The 17,631-nt window shown below is 41.4% G+C and overlaps 2 protein-coding genes across 8 annotated transcripts in view; one reads left to right on the top strand and one right to left on the bottom strand.

The window, feature by feature from the left end:
- LOC126996928 (ubiquitin carboxyl-terminal hydrolase MINDY-3 homolog) overlaps nt 1-9,299 on the top strand; it is a 24,426-nt gene extending 15,127 nt beyond the window's left edge. For 2 of the 5 annotated variants that reach the window (XM_050857868.1, XM_050857867.1), the window contains 2 exons: nt 2,828-2,895; nt 6,349-9,299. The gene's annotated coding sequence lies outside the window, so the exon portion shown is untranslated. The remainder of the gene's footprint in view (nt 1-2,827; nt 2,896-6,348) is intronic. The other 3 variants (XM_050857870.1, XM_050857871.1, XM_050857869.1) reach the window with 3 other exon arrangements.
- On the bottom strand, nt 2,904-17,631 carry LOC126996927 (DNA (cytosine-5)-methyltransferase 3A-like). Of its 3 annotated transcripts, none has more exons than XM_050857865.1 (20): nt 17,162-17,631; nt 16,258-16,329; nt 15,939-16,047; nt 15,674-15,765; nt 15,233-15,334; nt 14,666-14,774; nt 14,114-14,287; nt 13,489-13,619; nt 12,739-12,888; nt 12,446-12,493; nt 12,166-12,230; nt 11,667-11,817; nt 11,107-11,227; nt 10,619-10,764; nt 10,314-10,404; nt 9,908-10,049; nt 9,670-9,755; nt 5,536-5,600; nt 4,978-5,118; nt 2,904-4,704 (listed from the first exon to the last, which is right to left on the bottom strand). In XM_050857865.1, exons 1-20 carry the CDS (start codon nt 17,189-17,191, stop codon nt 4,273-4,275), a joined length of 2,457 nt encoding a protein of 818 aa, XP_050713822.1. In that variant the 5' UTR covers nt 17,192-17,631; the 3' UTR covers nt 2,904-4,272. The 3 variants fall into 3 exon arrangements, with proteins under 3 accessions (XP_050713822.1, XP_050713821.1, XP_050713823.1); XM_050857864.1 differs by lacking the exon at nt 17,162-17,631 and adding an exon at nt 16,760-17,142; XM_050857866.1 differs by lacking the exons at nt 12,739-12,888; nt 17,162-17,631 and adding an exon at nt 16,760-17,142.

Below are 17,631 nucleotides of genomic sequence, written 5' to 3'. Positions count from 1 at the left end.
ACCAGAGTAATGATCAGCAAATACAATCTAATCAAATAATGTGTAAACTTTTAGAGTGAGTTGGATGTGATTCTAGAGTTTTACCAAGACAGGTATGGCTCACCAAAAGCTAGCTTTTGTTCATCTAAACTCTTGTAACACGTCCAGTCTATTAGACTGTGGCCTTGATGAGTGTGAAATATCCATTGTGAGTCTGTAATAACAGCTAGAGCCCTGTGGGAGAGATCACATCTAATAATTTTGGCCATAAGGGCCACAGCTTCCCTCATCAGCTTCGATGTCTGGACCTGAGGTGAACAATTGTTTCAGTCCTTGTAGCTGTGCCTCTCTCTCAATGATTTCCATACACACTACAAAGGGAGGGTGGTTATGACAGCAAGACACACACAATGGCAGTGTGTGTGTCTTGCTGTCATAACCGATGGTTTCCTCCAAAGACGACTGACTGTTAGCACACCTCTGTCTTCTCAGCTGCCTTGCAGTTAAATTATACACTTTGTATCCCCTCTGTGGGATGTTGCTATAGCCGAAGGCTAGGCACCACCTCAAAAATAAGAAAAAATGACCCGCAAGACACTGTGCTTTGAAGTCGGCGCGGTGCTCGAAGGGCCAATAATGGCGCTCAGTAGCCTTATACACAGGGCTGCCGATGCTGGGACTCTCTATCAAGGGACTAGGTTTCACTAAAGGTCAGTCACAAAGTTCAAATATTCTGACCTTTACAATGTTTACTTACAAGTACCTGGTGATGCTCGCTGTGTACAGTACCCTCGCTAATTCAAATTAAAGGAATAACTATAAAACAGGGATGATGTGTCGTGCATGGCAGTATTTACGAGTTTACTCAAGCCACCGTGATGACTTGTATGTCTGGAGGGTATTTCTCCTGAAGTACACCCATGTTTCTGTGAGGGATACCTTTCTGCATGTATGAGACACTGCCGCAGTGCTTTGTGTCGCAAATCACTCTTCGTGATATATTAATTACTTAGAATATGGCTTGGGGAGGAATATATTGAGGGATTTATTTCTGTTTATTGCATTTTGGCAGTGCCACAGGTTTGTTAGGTTTGTTTATGATAATTACGTGTGATATGCCTCTTGCTGCTCTGTTGTGTTTCCCTTGGGTATCAATGGTCAAGACAGTGGCTCAATCATGGCGGAGACACAGTCTTCCATCCTTATGGGCTTGCGAGGGCTTGAGTGCTTTTTTTTTCTCTCATTTCAGCATATGGTGAGGATGAAACATTTCTGGTGAATATTGAAGTGCTTGCTATTGATTTGTTACATTTGTTTTATGGAATTCCCAATTTTGAGAATGGTGAGGCGAGAAAATTGTAATAAAAAGTGATTTGTGAGAGAAACAGTTGATTACTTCTAAATGTATCACAACTTACCAGAAAAATAGTTTTCTTTGCCAGTTTGAGATACTTCTGGAATTTTACCAAGTTTTGAGAGTAGGTATCCAGAATTACACCCCACCTACTCTGGTGGTTGTCATTAATCTTGGTATTGTTTTCCTAAAGGTCACTCAAAGTTCAAATATTCTGACCTTTACAATGTTTACCAGCATCCTGTGATGCCTTCTGTATAGTGCCATTAATTAGTTTAATTTAACATGTTGTACATGGCCGTTTTTACCCAAGCCGCTGTGTGACAATGCTGCAGGTCAGACGCGGGTGTTTGGCTTGGCCACAATACTATTTTTGGATGATAGGTGTTTCTAGGTCATTATCCAAGTTAGGTTAGTTTGCGTAAGATCAAATAAGGTTAGATTGTGATTTTTCAAGATGCTGCATCACTCTGGGATTTGGAGAGCCGCACCCAAGTTGTGATGAGCCAGTATGTTCTCTTAAACATCATTTGGCTTGCTATTGGTCAAGAAATGATACATGTGAACCGCATTTGATTGACTTTGACGGATTGATTGACATATTTCGATCTTTGATGATGACCAGCAGTCAGACCTGCCAACTAAATGAGCTGATAATTGTTTGATAAGCAGACCATTAACCCTGGTCAGCACCCATATTTGGAAACTTTACATTTCAAAGCATTCATTCTCCAGTGACCTGACAGATGTAGAGAGGGGAAGGTTTACATCTGCTTGATTCATTTTATGTTAATCATTTTGACTTTGTAATTACTTAACCGACTCTTTAAGAAGACAAATCAGAATATGTCTTAGAAAAAAAAAAACATCTGTGAGTGACCTTTAATGAAAATTTAGCCCAATTTTTTCTCAAAGGTCATCATTCTTTATAGCTGTCTCCATCACAGTCTTCCGTCATCTCTTGTATCCATGTTATTCCTGCCTGTGTGTGCGTGTGTGTGTGTGAGAGAGAGACAGCATATGTGACAAACTTGCATTGCTCTGTGGCTAGTGAAGCTGTTCCTTGAGTACCCAAGATTAAAAATTCAGTTTAGGTACACTTTAGATCTACCATTAAATGCAAGCGTCTTTTTTATAATTTAATTCAATATATATAAATGTTCATTTAGAACTTTCACCAGATATTTTAGACATAGCTGTACCAACAATGTGGCTGATTTGAAGTCTCCATATTCCCCTGCTCATATTCTTCATCTTAGATTCTTAACTTTCACACCTCACCTCTTAACTCCCTCATGCATCATCCGTGAGTCCCATTAATCCATCCTACCAGTGGTCTCCCTGCCACCCCATGCCCTCTTATATCACATAGACATTCTCTTTACAAATTAACCTTCCTGCATTCATACCTCTGCCTTCACCAGAAGCTCAAACCTTTTAAAAAGAAATTTAGAATGAAAAATTCTTGCCTCTTAATTGCCTCTCATTTTTCAGGTCAGGAAATACAAGTCTCTAGATGTCTACTACAGCCATACATCGAAGGGACACTAACCAAGATACAAGTAAGCATGTCATGCAGCACCCAGTTAGGATTCTTAAACACTGCAAGTAAATAGTACACAAGCACAGACATGGGCATATAAAATAGGCATGTCTAGGAAGGTTTCCTCATTTCCTGTTTGCTTTTGCAGCCTACCATTCTTGTTGCTGCCTTTATCACCATTGTATCTCAATGTCCTGTGAACTCCTGAACCTTCTCTCCATTCCCTCCTGTAGGTGTGGTGCCATGACTCATACCCCCATGCTCCCCTCAACAACTCACTCACCCTCCTCTGTATTCCCCCATCATCTGTCTCCTTATACTGTGTCAAACACAGCAGACTACACTTATTGCACAGCTCTGACTCTGGGGGTATGGTGCTTGGCTCAAGACTGAGAGGTTGCAGAACTATGTGATTTGCATTACTTTGCTGAGGGGGGGGGGGGGGGTGAGATCTTAAATCACCTATAAGAGGGCTGGTATGTTATGCTGTACTTGCCTTTGGTTTGGTGCTTTTCCACTCTTCATATCCTGAATCAAGTTGGCAGCTGACACGTTTTCCCAAAATCCTTTACGTACATCACTAATGGCATGCTCTAAATTGATTTTAATTTCTAAGAAATATAGTCAGTGCATCAGTGCATCTCTAACACCAGTCTTTAATTTGGCCAGTGTGGCAGTGATGGAGCCACAGCATTGTAGGGTGGTCGAAGCTCACTAATGATGTTACTTATGATAGTCTTTTCCTGCTACAAAGCCAATGTAAAGAATACAGCCGTGGTTTAGAGATGACAACGGTCATGTTATTTTACCAATTTATTGTAATTAAATATAACACTTGCATTAAAGTTATAATATTCACTTCATAAAATAGGTTACTTTTTAATAGCTTTTCATCTCAACTGTTTAAAGTTTATAAGCATATAACTTTGCTATACTTAATTTAATTTTTCCTTGAAAAGAAAACATTAGTTTTATGGTTTATTACAAACTCTACTCATTAGAGAGGGTCCATTCTTCAATTATAGACTTGAACTTCATTCTGGTAAGTTTGCACTCAGTAACTCAATGACTCTCAAGTTGACTCTAGCACTTGACAATGGTTGCTTAGTAGATGTAGCTGTTCACTTTAAATTTGTAAACTCCAGTCATGTATTAAATAACCACTAAAGTTACTTGTTATTTTCCACAAATGCATAGCTATCTGTAAATTAATACTAAGGATGGTGCATCTGAGCATTTACGGTCTGTTCTATTAGTCCATTTGTTTTGAGCTTTCATTACTCCATTTGTAGTTTCAGAGCTTTCATTACTGCTTCACCACTCATTTTACTAAGGCCCTTGTATTTTTCCCATCATTCTCTGCTTGTATGAAACCTCAATCTTTCTTTGCTTGTGTCTAAGCCATCACATCTCCATCACTCTCTGGCTGTAATGATGCCTCTATTTCGGCTAAATTTATATCGGTCTTCTTTCTTGCTTCAGCACTGCCTTTTTGTACCAAAGATGTCTCCTCTTCCTCATTCCCCGCTGGCTGCAGTGTAACCAGATCATCCTTCCAATTTGCTCCTTTAACTAAAGCATCATCCTCCTTCAGTTCATGGCTCAATGTTTTTCCCATTCCTTGAGTCTCTGTTTCTTGACTCGTTGTTTGCCCCACACTCTTCATTTCTGCTGTTTTAGAGACTTCTTTTTTGCAAGGGAAGTACTCGCCAAGAGACTTAAATATGTAGCAAATTACTGGAACACTCCACGCCCGTCCTAGGAGACACTGTCTGTCTCTTAGGGTCAAATTGCCAGTGTCAGTGTAGTGTGAGGGCAACCCAAAGATCTGCAAGGAATTTATTGTAGTTCCTGCTCTTATTAATTACGGCCAAGGGTGCCACATGATTCATTTGCTAACTAACAAGGTTATGCAAAATAATGAAACTATTGTTAACTTAGCTAAGAAAAAAGCCCCACATCATATGCTTTGGCTGGTCAATATGAACATTATCACATCAGTAAAATGTAGTTGAAAGCAGGAATAATGAATGATATTACTATGCTAATTTTGACTGTTAGCATCTTCAGAATATATTGTTCATATATTATTTCATGATACCTTTTCAATCTCTGTCACCCATGGAACATCTCCGTGGTCATTCATCTGCACTGGCCACTCTTCTCCATTTCCCATTCGTAGAGAGGCCGGGTTTGTTGTTATGCAGTTTATTTTCCCCACCACGGCCTTTCGTTCAGGTATCTGCCAAGAAATAAAAGTAGGGGTAAAGTTCATATGTAGCACCAGATTATTGTGCATTACAAGGTCAGTGATGCTTACGTAATACCTGAGAGAACAGTGAATTCTGAATGGGTATGTTACAGGTTCCTCTGTGAATACTAGGTTACCAAACATATCCATCCATGTGTTGGCACTTGAGTTAGCGGGGGCTTTAAAAATAGTTACTTGAGATTAATAAAGAGAGCATACTTTTAAAACTACTAATGAAGTCATCTAGCACACCATTGTAGATATTCAATAAATGGATACTTTCTTAAAGAGTTACAAGCATGAGTCCCGTTAGGGTTCCTCATTAATTCTATTTCCTCCGCCGGACAGTAAGGGGAATTATTTTGAATGTATATGCACTTTAAACCTTAGCAGAATGGTTTTACTTACCTTATTTATGTACTGACTCAGTTTGTGGTGGCACTCATGTTGTGGAGGGACAGGTTTGTACATCCCTGAGAGGATGATGGACGGGAGGTTTTATGAGTGGTTGTTAACTTTACATGAGTATGCAGCAAGTCAAATAAGAGTGGGAGAGTGGCATGCCTAGAAAACCTGCAACACCAGAAACTTTTCTGAAGCTTTTAAAAATTGTTTTGTGTGGGGTTTAGTTGTTAAGAACTCATAATGTTCTAATGGATTTGCTTTGCTGCACAACAAAAATTTGCTTAGCCAGATGTTTCTCAGGAATACAAACTGTTGTAAAGAGATGTTTAAAGTAAACACATCTCTTGCTTCAATAGTTCTACAAGTTGAGTTGAACCCCTTCAATCTGGTGATGTATAATGACACATTTCTGGCTCCAGTGCACCATCCAGATGATGTATCTACAGGTAGTCCTTGAGTTATGTCGTATGTGCCTTACGACCAGGCCAACAATACTAGTAACGAGTCGATATTTCAAATACTCTGCCATGGGTAGAGCAGCAGCACTCCCGTCCTCACAGGTGTCATAATTCAACGACTACCTGCAGTCTCGACATTTTTAACATTCGAATCTACCGGTCACGATCATCCCAGATCCAGTACCATGCCTATAAATATAACCCTGGGGCAAAGAGGTTAAAGCATATATGATGCGCACTTTTAAGATTACAAACAAACTGCAATGGGCATGAGCTTGGGGAGGTTTTGTATTTTTATTTGTATTATTATTATTATTATAATTTACTCTTTTCATTGTCATTACTCTTTCTCCCCCAGACAGGAAGCTGAACAAGTCCAAAGACATTCCTCGTGTCCGCAAGCAGGAACAGTCCAAGAATTACCGTCCGGCTATTGGTTTCAACCGCAACATGCCCAGGTCACGGCACGATGGCCCTGGTCCACGGGGTCTGGGCCACCTCCTGCCAGACCTGCAGGGCGGCGGGCCATACAGCCAAAACGTGCCACTCCTGAAGGGGGCACGGGGAGGACAGGGCCTCCTTGGGGCAGGTCCTGGCCTTCTTCCCACCCCACCAGTCCCACTAAGGCCAGGCTTCATGGGCCCAGGGTTTGATGATGAGGGACCTATGGGGCCTCCTATGGGCCCCCCAGGACCCCACATGGGACCCCCAGGACCCCACATGGGGCCTCCAGGACACCACATGGGACCTCTAGGACCTCACATGGGTCCTCCTAGGGGGCCTCCCATGGGTCCCAGAGGACCTCACATGGGTCCTGGGGGACCTCACATGGGTCCTAGAATGCCGGGTCAAGGACCTCCTTTAAGGCCAGGATCAGGTAGGGGCGGAGGCCTATTAGGACCAGGACCTGAAATGCCAGGATTTCATGACGACTTTGGGGATGCCCCTGGTCCCTATGACCAAGGGGGAGGCCCGGGTTGGGGTCGAGGGCAGCACGGCCCATTTGGGCCACCGCCACCCGACTCGAGGGATAGCCATTGGAGGCACGGCGGTGGTGGTGGTGGTGGTGGTGGTGGCGGCGGCGGCGGAGGTGGCAAGAGCCTCCTCGGGGAGCCACCAATCAACCTTCCAATGATGAACCAGCCACCAAGTTATCCCAACAACTCAAGGAACAATCAGTACTCAGGAGCTGGCGGAGGCTACAACCAAAACTACAACAGTAGGGGGAATTATAGTGACTTAAGGTCTCAGGGGGGCTACAATGACGATTACAGCAGGCCCAACAACTACGGTAGTTCAGGAGGATACGGCAGTCACTGTGCCGACAACTACGGCTACAACACAATGGATCCCAATAGCTACAACAGGAACAGTAATCAAGGTTTGCGCTTGAAGTGGAGAACTGTCGAGGGAGGTAGTGGAGGCAATGGCGGCTATTACACCTCGAGAAATTGATGTTTTTAGGAAGCGGAAAATTGTCAGAGCATGTAATGTGTGCAGTTGATTGTTATTAGAGAATGGCACAATTTATCTTTTTTTTCCAGTCTTTGTACCAGGCAGAGTTTGATGTGACATCTGACTAGTCGTACAGTCCAAGTGACCCTCATTATTTTGTAGATTAGGTAGCTTGATATTTGTAGCATTCCCCTTGACTTCAGTAATGGAAGCTGAATAGATGAAGACAAGTGAGGCATCCCATGCAAGAAGGCAGTTCAGTCCAAAAATAAATTAAGGAAAGTGCAAAATTGTTCAAGAGTTGCATGCTGTGCATAAGGATAGCTAAGCAACTCGCTAAAAAGTTATTGAAGTTCAAACAACCATTATATTACCTGGGTTTAGAGGCAGAACAAGTTTGTTGCAAGTTAAATTATTTAATAATTATAATCATAAAAGACTTGCTAGTCTAGAATTCATAGTGACAATTTGATTGATGATTTTAAATGTCTAAATGTGTGCACTTTAAATTTGAAAATTAACAATAAGAAATGTTTTACACTTTAATAACCCAAAACCCCTACCACCAATCAATCAGTTACAAAAGTTTGCACCATAATAACTAGTTGATCAGCAATAGGTTAAGGTTGTTTGCACTTAAATAAACTATTGATCACAATTTCCCAATGTTTGTATCACTATTTTCTAGAGGAGAATTGCCTTATCATTCACACATTCACTCTTAGCAGGTGACAAAAAGCAGAGAGACAGCCTCAGTGAAAGCGCTGCCCTTTTGGTAACTACCTCTGAATTGTACCTAGAATTTCCTAACAACAGGCAGTAAAGATGGCAATGTTATTTGAAGAGGAGTGTTGTGTTGGTGTTCATAAGGCATTGGGGAAGGAGTGAGAGGTAGAGGAAAGAAGAGTCTAGGACTATGCAAGATTGGATGAGATGAAAGCTGGAGCTCAAGACAAGGGGTTAATGCTACTAAGAGCAAATCCCTCATAGTGGGTTCTACCTCCCATCAAAGTCCCCCAATTCCTTTGTCAAGCATAATACAGAAAGGGCCAGCTCTGAATGTTCTGGTGAAATGGTGCATGATGGCAAACAAAATATGGCTAAATGACTGGAGATCACGGAAGCACCTCAATCTTCATGACATGCCATAATTGGATAGGAACAGTACCAGTTGATGTGGTTCACCCGAGGTACAGTGGCATGCTATTGGTACTCTTAACGTTTGTGCTTGGTCAGAGCCAGACAAGACACTGCCACTTCCGTGTACTGGAAGCACCACCAGACAAGCGTGTACCTCTGCCTAACTTAGTCACACCACTTATCTTCGTGTCTGTCCTATTTACAATGCACTGAGATGGCTCCATCCAGTGCCAAGCTGTAGAACAAAAATGAAAATAGTGATTCCAACAAAATTGGGCTTTGGCCGGGCTAGCGACCACTTTCTAGCACGGGACACCTCAGTTACGGTAGGAAGTATGAGCTACAGTACCATGGAAGTGTAGGTATCATCTAACTTTATTTTAGGTAAGTGTCTTCTGTTTCAGATTTACTTTAATATTCCCAGTGTATTTATGGGACATGTAGATTTATAATAAAGTATCTTTTACATAAGCTCTTTACTATGTAAATGCACCTCACTTATTTACGCAGTCTGCATACAGAGCAATTGTTTAATTAGCCTGTCGGTACTGAAGGCTCTAAGTATTTACATTTATTTGTCTATATTTTTTTCAAGGGGTGTGTGTGTGTGTGTGTGTGTATGTAACAGCAATTATAATGGCAATATATAAAAGGAGCAGGAATTGACTCACTAAACTGAATGGTAAAAAAATAATAAAAAATGCTGCATATTGATAGTTTCCTCATTAATACTTGTTGTACAGATGATACTTTTAAACCCAAAATACTTTTACCAATAATGATAAGATTATAGAGCACAAAAACTTGCTGTGGCCAGAATTACAGAGCTATAGAGATGCAGGGCCATGGTCCCCAGTCACACCACTTAACCCTTTCCATCCGTGACACAGTATGGAAAGGGTCAAGAGGATTAATCCTCTTCTAAACCTCTCAATCCTCCTCTAAATTCCTCTTAATCCTCTTCCATTTCCTCTTAAGAGGTTTAGAAGAGGATTAAGAGGAAATGGAAGAGGATTAACCCTTTCCATACTGTGACGCCGTCGGCGTCGCCGGAGTGAAGGGGTTAAAGTAGGAGCAGACCCACCTGGAATGTTGCCCCAGAAGCAGCGCGGACGACTTTGGGGAGAAAAGTATTTAGCATCAATCACTGCAGGTTGCTTTTCCAAGAATCTGTAGAATATGATTTGTATTATTAATGGCTGCAATACTGGTTAATGTTCTCAGAGAATTCATGACTGTTTAGTGTCAAATTTTGGAAATCTGATAATTTATATTAACAAGAAAACCAGCACTTCTTTTATATCCCAGACAAGCATCCATACAAGCTTATTTGAGCCTTCATGAAATGCGGCATGTTCCTGACGTTCTCAAACATCCAGAAGAGGTGAGTGTCCTTGTTTAAGCACTGAATGTTTCTGAGAATTTTATAGAAGTAGAAGAAGAGAAATCCTGATCCAGAGCAATCTGAAAAAAGTTATGGAAACTGATTACATATTAGAAACCATATGACTTACATTTATATAACCACCCAACACTTTCCACATATCACTGGCAGTCAATCAAGCGTAAGAGTGATTCTATGATGTTTTGCCTTCAATGCCTCTGTTCTTCCACTCAACAAAATCTTTAACACAATATAACTGATCTAAAATGTTTAATAAGCAAACTTTTGGAATTTATATTTGCACATTTTTGCTATGGGTAACTGCAACAATCATACTAACTCACCGAACAGACCCTTCCTCTTTGGGTTCACGTAACTGAGATCATTGCAAGGAGACCCTCCAATGAGAAGGTCAATGGGGCACAACTCTTCCAGCTACACACCAATCAGAAAATGTGGGAATCAGTGTTAAAATTCAATGCAAGAATTCCTAGTATATACACTACAACATAACCACTGTCAAATCAGATCACACTTGGCGACTCCATTACCTACAGAGACAGAGTGGTAAGTCATGACAACAATAAATATTAAACAATTGTTCGGTTTAAATAGTTTTATGTAGAAACAAATAAGGTATCAAACGTACCTCTTTTCTGGTTAGTTTTTCAACTCCACCGAGGAATGTGACTCTTGTTCCAAAGTTCAGGCTCACAACAGTCCTTGCTGCCTCATCAATTTCTGAACAGTAATAGGCGCCAACCTCCAGGCCAAGCTTGTCGAGCGCCACCAGTCCTGTTGAGCAATGCAAAGAACTCGAAGATGAAAGCGAGAAAAATAAGAAAAAATCACCCCTCACACAAACCATTTCATAATATATATCAAAGCATTTGTGATCAGATTATGTATCATCTATTTTGGGGGATTTAAATCATGGCACAAATTTGGCCCGTCACTGCTACCAGGTTAAAATCATCACATCAAGAATCTTCCAGGCTTATGAGAAAAAGGCTCTAGAAATTGCCCAAACTTGGCCATAAATACTCATCTATACCTTGATGACCTGATCTGTATATCACTGAAATTCTAGGGGCTATTGGTAGTGTCTTACTTCCACTTTTAGTGCTAAAAACTTACCTGTGCCAATCCCATCGAAGAGAGAGAGGACTCGCAAGGGTCTTTTGGGGAATGTAGAAGGATCGGGTGTGTCATTTTCTTCAAACTCGCTCACCCACGAAGCGCTGCAGTTTGCCGGAATCTAAAAAAGTATATATCAATGAAATTTTGAGTCACAGTCTTTCATTAACATGTTGCCATTTCATGTTAAGGAATTGGTAATTCTGAAGGCTCAAGAAGCTGGAAAACTTCATTGGAACTAAACTAGAAGCAATGACACTGGCTGCAGAGTAATTCAAACACCAAACATCTTTCAAAATACCCAATTGCTTCCATGCACTGGTTCACACACTTCTTCTGACAGAAAACATAACGGAACAGAATGTAAGTACAAAATATAATTGAATCTTATGTTCCATCTACAACTATTTCATACACTTCCTGATACAAACCATACAGCACCCAAGCTATGGATTAGAGGCACCAATAAAGCATAGGCTGAAGCACTTTTCTGTCAGCATATCTACAACTTATAGAAAGGTAATCGCATCCATGATTATGCGTGACAACACCTTCCTTGCCTTGTCTCTCCATTCCGGCCTTGGCTTGAGCAGGCTGTGGGTGGCGGGGCTGAAGGGCTGGCACAGGAAACAGTACCAGGGGCTGGTTCTCTCTATGAGGCCCACTGCTGAGGGTGCCACAAGCAGCTCCACACAGCCGGTGCAATACTCTCTGAAGATGGTAAACAATACTGACTTTCCTTAGATTACAATACTTTTCTATTTCACAGTTAATTTCTGTACAAAGACTTGTCCCCATTTTATTTTTCCTTCAATTGTTTTCTATTTCTGTACAAAGACTTGTCCCCATTTTATTTTCCCTTCAATTGTTTTCTATTTCTGTACAAAGACTTGTCCCCATTATATTTTTCCTTTAATTGTTTTCTAAGAGCTCTTGACAACAATCTTCACTTTTTTTCATGTCACACAACTAATAAATGCTGTAAAACAAACATTAAAACACACACTTTCTCTTCACATTTCCATTGGGACATATTTAGCTTCCAGTGTATGGCATTACCTTTCACACTCCGGAGAATCACACAACAGCATTTTCCCCGGGCTGGCACACACCACACAGCACACCTGGCAAAAACATTAACATATTTAGAGGTGCCATGGAGCAATGCATAAAACTGGAAATTAATACACATTTCCATATGTTAAAAGTACCTTGCAAGATCTATCCTATCATACCCTATCCATCCGAGGTCCTACTATGCTACTGTTACTTGACCCATACTGTTTCTACACTCACATAATTACATATTGAACATCTCCATAATAGTCTTGGTACTTACATCTGAGCCACCAGTCTCCATAGCCTTGATATTATCTTCCACTTCAATCTGTCAAAAAAATTTCAATTAGAACTTTAACATCAAATTCAGAAATGTATATTTTTGGTATGCAAAAATCAGTTACTCACTATAAGAGAATCAGTGCCCTACTTTAATGCAAAGTTGATCTTCATGGGACAACTCAATGTTTACAGGAAAATTTGTAAAATGCATTATCCAAATCATGAAAGCAAGTAAGCATGTTGTATATCACAGAAAAAGTCTTGAAATACTTTTTGGTAACTAAAAACTACCTTTGTGTGATGATGCTTGAGTGCAGAAGGCAGAATGGCAATGACATGCACAAGACTACTTGGGCTGAAGCTGATGGATTTAAAGCTCGGCACATAAACCCTTTCACCACAGACACACTGAGTCCAGACACACCAAGGGTAATGTGTCGTCTGAAAGGAGGTGTGTTGAGACAGTCTTTCAGAGGCTACTATGGTCACATTGGCCTATGCTACATGAGGATCCTAAAAGAGGACCATGAATTAAAAGCAAAATTCTGCAAAACGCAGCCAATAGATAAAAGCAAAAGCAGTCTAAGGATAAAGCTCAATTTTCTATATAATCCATAATTAAACTAAGAGAAGGCCACATACATCCAAAAATCACATACTAAAGCATCAGAATAGATTCTCTGAGCCAATGTTATGGCCAGAGCAAACTCTAGAATCAATTCCTGTGGTCAGTCACACGTCAAGGAGATTCCTTGGGACCTCTTCCACACGAGTCTCTTTTATGGAGTGTGAAAACACAACCAATCGTAGCGTCGTACAGCCAGGTCTCTAAATCACCTGCCACATACAGCAACTGCATTTCAAAATACTGAGATGACAGCTTTAGCAGCACAAAATGTATGGTGGGTGCTGCAAACTGTGCCACTTAATTATTTTTCTTTGTCCAACATGCACTGTTAAGATGCTCTACTGCCTTAAGATGAAATAATACATTCATGCTCATATGCAAAGCACATGCTAAGAGCCATGTGTGAACAGTACCTTGCAGTTCTCACAGACACCGCCCGTAAAAATAGGGTGTGGACCCGCAACTTTACAATCAGTACGAGAACATGCAATGCACAGCTCCTCTATGTCACATTCTCCATTACGAGCTGACTTCAAAAGAGAAGCTGAAAAGAATTTAGTCTGAATTGTAATCTTTGCATCATAATTCTTATTATGCAACAACCCTGAATTAGCTTCACTCAAATATGAAATGATCGTACTTATGAGGTAGTGGGCAAAGAAACAATTTTTTGACCAGATGTGCAATTTTCTGGAATCTCCCTTTTCTCTTCTACATTATGGCCAACAAGACATCATGTCACTAAGGAAATAATATCTGGAAGCCATCAGGGCACAGAATATTTTAAACATCAATGCACTTCAGAAAAAGATCGTCCAATGACACTTGACAATGTGTAATGAATGTATTCTTAAACTTACCTGTGCATGTCATCTTGGTAAATAAATGTACAACAGGCACTAAAATAACATCTTGGCTCCTTGTCAAAAAATCATATGTCAATCTAATCAAAGACTTGTCAATTTAATAAAAGAATTGATTATCAACTGGAAAATATTTCAATACTAAGTGAACCGATTTCTTACACTGTTTACCCACCTTTAGGTTTCCAGTTTTGCCGCTCATCTGCCTCCGAAGAGTCTGAATCAGGTGATGATGATGAGGATGTTGGGAAGAAATTATCACTTGAGCTGCCCGAGTGGTCCCTGAGCTTGTGTCGAGTCTTCTTGATGCGACTCAGAAGCTTCTCAACCCTCGGGGAAGGTGGATGGCCTGCACAGCAAACATAGGTTCACGTACCAAATGGAAAGGTGCAGTGCATAGTTTTAAAATTCTTTATGAAGTTAATCTGAGATGCACTTCTATTAAAACAAAAGTTAAGGACAAATACAATAGGAAAACTTAGTAGAATGCCAACCCTCAAAGGTCTGAGTTAACCTATTTCTTTCTCTCATCCAGGGTGCTTGCTTTTACAATACTTCAGAATGATTTCACCAATACAACACTGAGTGCTCCAGCAAGGTTACATTCACCACATACTGTAAATACTCTATTTCATACACACCCTGTGCACCCAAAGTTATTCTACATCTGGCTTTACTCACCTACTTGGTAATTATTTTGAAACCTCAATACCCCAAGCTCCCCTACCTGAAAGGATGGCCTCATCATCTGCTGCTCCTGGAAACCCTGCACGTGCCCACTGCATCAAGCCTTCTCTCGACTCATCCTGAGGTAATTTTGATTGATGCCTAAGTTCCTGCAGCGGAGGAGAGGCCAGATTAAAAGGTGGAGCAAACAAGTGACTGACTGGACGGGTGGTGATGGTGGGGAAGGCACGAACATGTGAAAGGAAATATGGTTTGGAAGGCACTGGAAGGATGTGCCCTTGTTGTAGCCCCTAGGACACAGTCATGTTTTCTAAGATATATTTTAATGTGTGCACAATATTTAAGTCCTTCCATCCCACAGTGCTGTCAGTGCACATAGATTTTATCCCAGGCTTCATACAGCACCAAATTTAGCTGCTAGTATTGGATTTTGCGATAAAAATTGAATTTCTTTTGTACTGTGAACCCCCAACGTCCCAGTAACCCAGGACATACAAAGTACATCTTGGAGTGTATGAGATTAGGTATATATATGAAATAGTTATGACAAACACAAAATACAAGGGCATGATATTGTAAGAAATCATAAAGTTCACTGTGTGCATACCTTGATGCAATCGATGACTCCTTTTTCAAACGTTGGGTTGTTGGTCTGGGAGTAATAAATTTTGAAATTCTCCTTGAAGGGCAACATTTTACTCGGGGGAACCTGTGCAAAAAAACAAGCCCCATCAATATCCTCTGTAGTTTCTTTTATGCAACTGTGAGAAAGTGTCTTCTCATCACAGGGCAAATTTGATTCATACTAAATCGAAAAATATTCATATAGTCAGTAATGTATATACTCCTTACTTAAAACTATTTACGTCAAATCAATAAACTTTGCATTAAATCAACATTCTACTGTACTCTATAAACAAATATGTAATAATTTCAGTCCTTGAGAGTGGCATGCTGGATAAATATTGAAACACAGCTGCATAATTATTCCTCTATGGATGCATATTATAAAAGAATAGGCCTATATATATTTTCTATGCATCTGTACCTGAGACACCCTGTTGTCCCCAAACCAGAAAACCCACACACCGTCTGCCAGCAGCGGCCGCATCCCACACTCATTGTGATGGACGGTGATGCCTGAGGAGAAACCCAGGTCACTCAGAACGTTACCCTCCATTCAGTTACCAATAATTTCATAAGCAATAACCAAAACTGTTCAACACTTACTTCATTTATGTAAAAAACAGTCACATAATTCATTCTCCAAGTCAGACCAAACAGTCTTCATAAACAGACCCCGAGACACTTACCCGGCCAGGTGCGGCTCCCCAGAATCTTGCCCCAGACCAGCCTCCCGTAGCCCTTGCTGAGTGTTCCTGATGAAACTGTACATTTGGCACTCTCAGCAGAACCCTTCACCTGTAGACACATAAGCCAGACTAGAATGAAAATACTGTTGTCAGTTCATTCATTGCCCTCGAGAGCCACCTAAACACAAGGAGCATTCGTAGTGGACAGTTACAGAAGACTCACCAATGAGAGGTCTAATAAACGGTTTGACGAATCCAACCCAGGAAGTAGTTACGGATACTGCCATTAGGTGCTACCAATGCTCCACAAAACAATTACCTTTGCTCTCCCTCCATGACTCTCTCCTTTACTCTGCTCCAACTTCCTCTTCTTTGCAAATCGCTTCATTTTCTGAAAGTAAGAGATTTAATTGGATTTGACAAGACATTTCTACCAGGAAAAAGAAAATTGGGGAAATCATCTACAGAATAATGACACTACATGGTCATGTTAATGAAAAGAGATGAAATATGGAATAATTTTTTAGCAAACCAGAGAGTAGCATTTGCATCCACAGAGGAAGAGATGGCACAGAAGATGATTACACCATTCTAAGGACAGTAACAAAATGTGTATCCATATTCGGAATCAATATTTATAGAAACAGAAAAAAAACAGAAAAGATACAAAGGACAGCTATGAGATGTGCCACAGTGCCAAGAAGACAACCTCAGGGGCTCAAGCAGGAACTATGAGAGGAAAAGGTGAGCTGCTTGAGAGGATTAATAAATACTTCATCTTTTTAAATTCAAACACCTGATTTCCTACTTCCTACATTTACCTTTAAATAAGAAGTGGTCAAGGAGTTATGATCATGTAGGCAAAGTACTTCCATGATACAGTGGTTCGCACGCCTAGCTACCAATCTGCAGCGCGCCTGGGTTCGAGTCCCGCCCTCCAAGGGCAGTCGGCGCATGACTCATTCAGCTGCTCATCCTCCCTCTCGGTCGATAAATGGGTACCTGGGGAAACCTGGGAAAGGTACGATATCGTTCTGGTCCTGTGTTCCGAGTTCAGGTTTATTACGCACCACGGGCTCACGGTCCAATGTGATGGAGGTGAGCACCAAGGTCACGCGCAGCTACAGCGTATGCCCCTACCCTGCCTTTTGCTGGATAGATAACCATGTGGTGTTGTGTTAGCATTGGTAGCTAAGTCTGCGGGCGGGGCAGGTGGCGCTCACCTGGATCACTGACCACCTCTTCACCGCCATCACGGTCCCGCACACCGAAGCAGTTCTTAGGGGGCCGCCGCCACTTACAAGCACACTCCACCAACTTGTGTTGCAGGATATGCAACTAGAACCCAGGACGGTAACACTGCAAGAGACACCTCATACACACCAGCCGCCCCGCACTGGCTCACCTTCAGGGAGGGTCTCGGGTGAAGCTGTTCTGGAGGCGCGGCGAGGCGGCGGCTGAACCAACGACTCACTCACTCACCTGAATCTAACTAAGCTGCTCCACACACTGCCCGCAATTGTATGGCAAAAATGGATCTTGAAGGCCACCAATCAAGGCAGATAAATCCATAGAGTAATACCCACGTAGGCTACACTTACTTTTAATGTGCTGCGCATGGCGCTGCGCCGCTCCCGAGGGCCGCCACACGGCCTGAGGGTGCTCCACTACCTCACTTGTCCGGTATAACTGT

Source organism: Eriocheir sinensis, chromosome 11 (genome assembly GCF_024679095.1).
Source record: "Eriocheir sinensis breed Jianghai 21 chromosome 11, ASM2467909v1, whole genome shotgun sequence".
Classification (NCBI taxonomy): Eukaryota; Metazoa; Arthropoda; class Malacostraca; order Decapoda; family Varunidae; genus Eriocheir; species Eriocheir sinensis.
This window is presented reverse-complemented; position numbering and strand designations above follow the sequence as displayed.

Coding starts and splice junctions, on each gene's coding strand:
- LOC126996927 (XM_050857864.1), bottom strand. CDS start 16,894: ATGCGCCGACTGCCCTTGGAGGGCGGGACTCGAACCCAGGCGCGCTGC. Junction 12,231..12,445: donor TGGAGACTGGTGGCTCAGAT/GTAAGTACCAAG, acceptor TGTTTTTGCCAG/GTGTGCTGTGTGGTGTGTGC. Junction 10,765..11,106: donor CTTCGATGGGATTGGCACAG/GTAAGTTTTTAG, acceptor ATTGCTCAACAG/GACTGGTGGCGCTCGACAAG.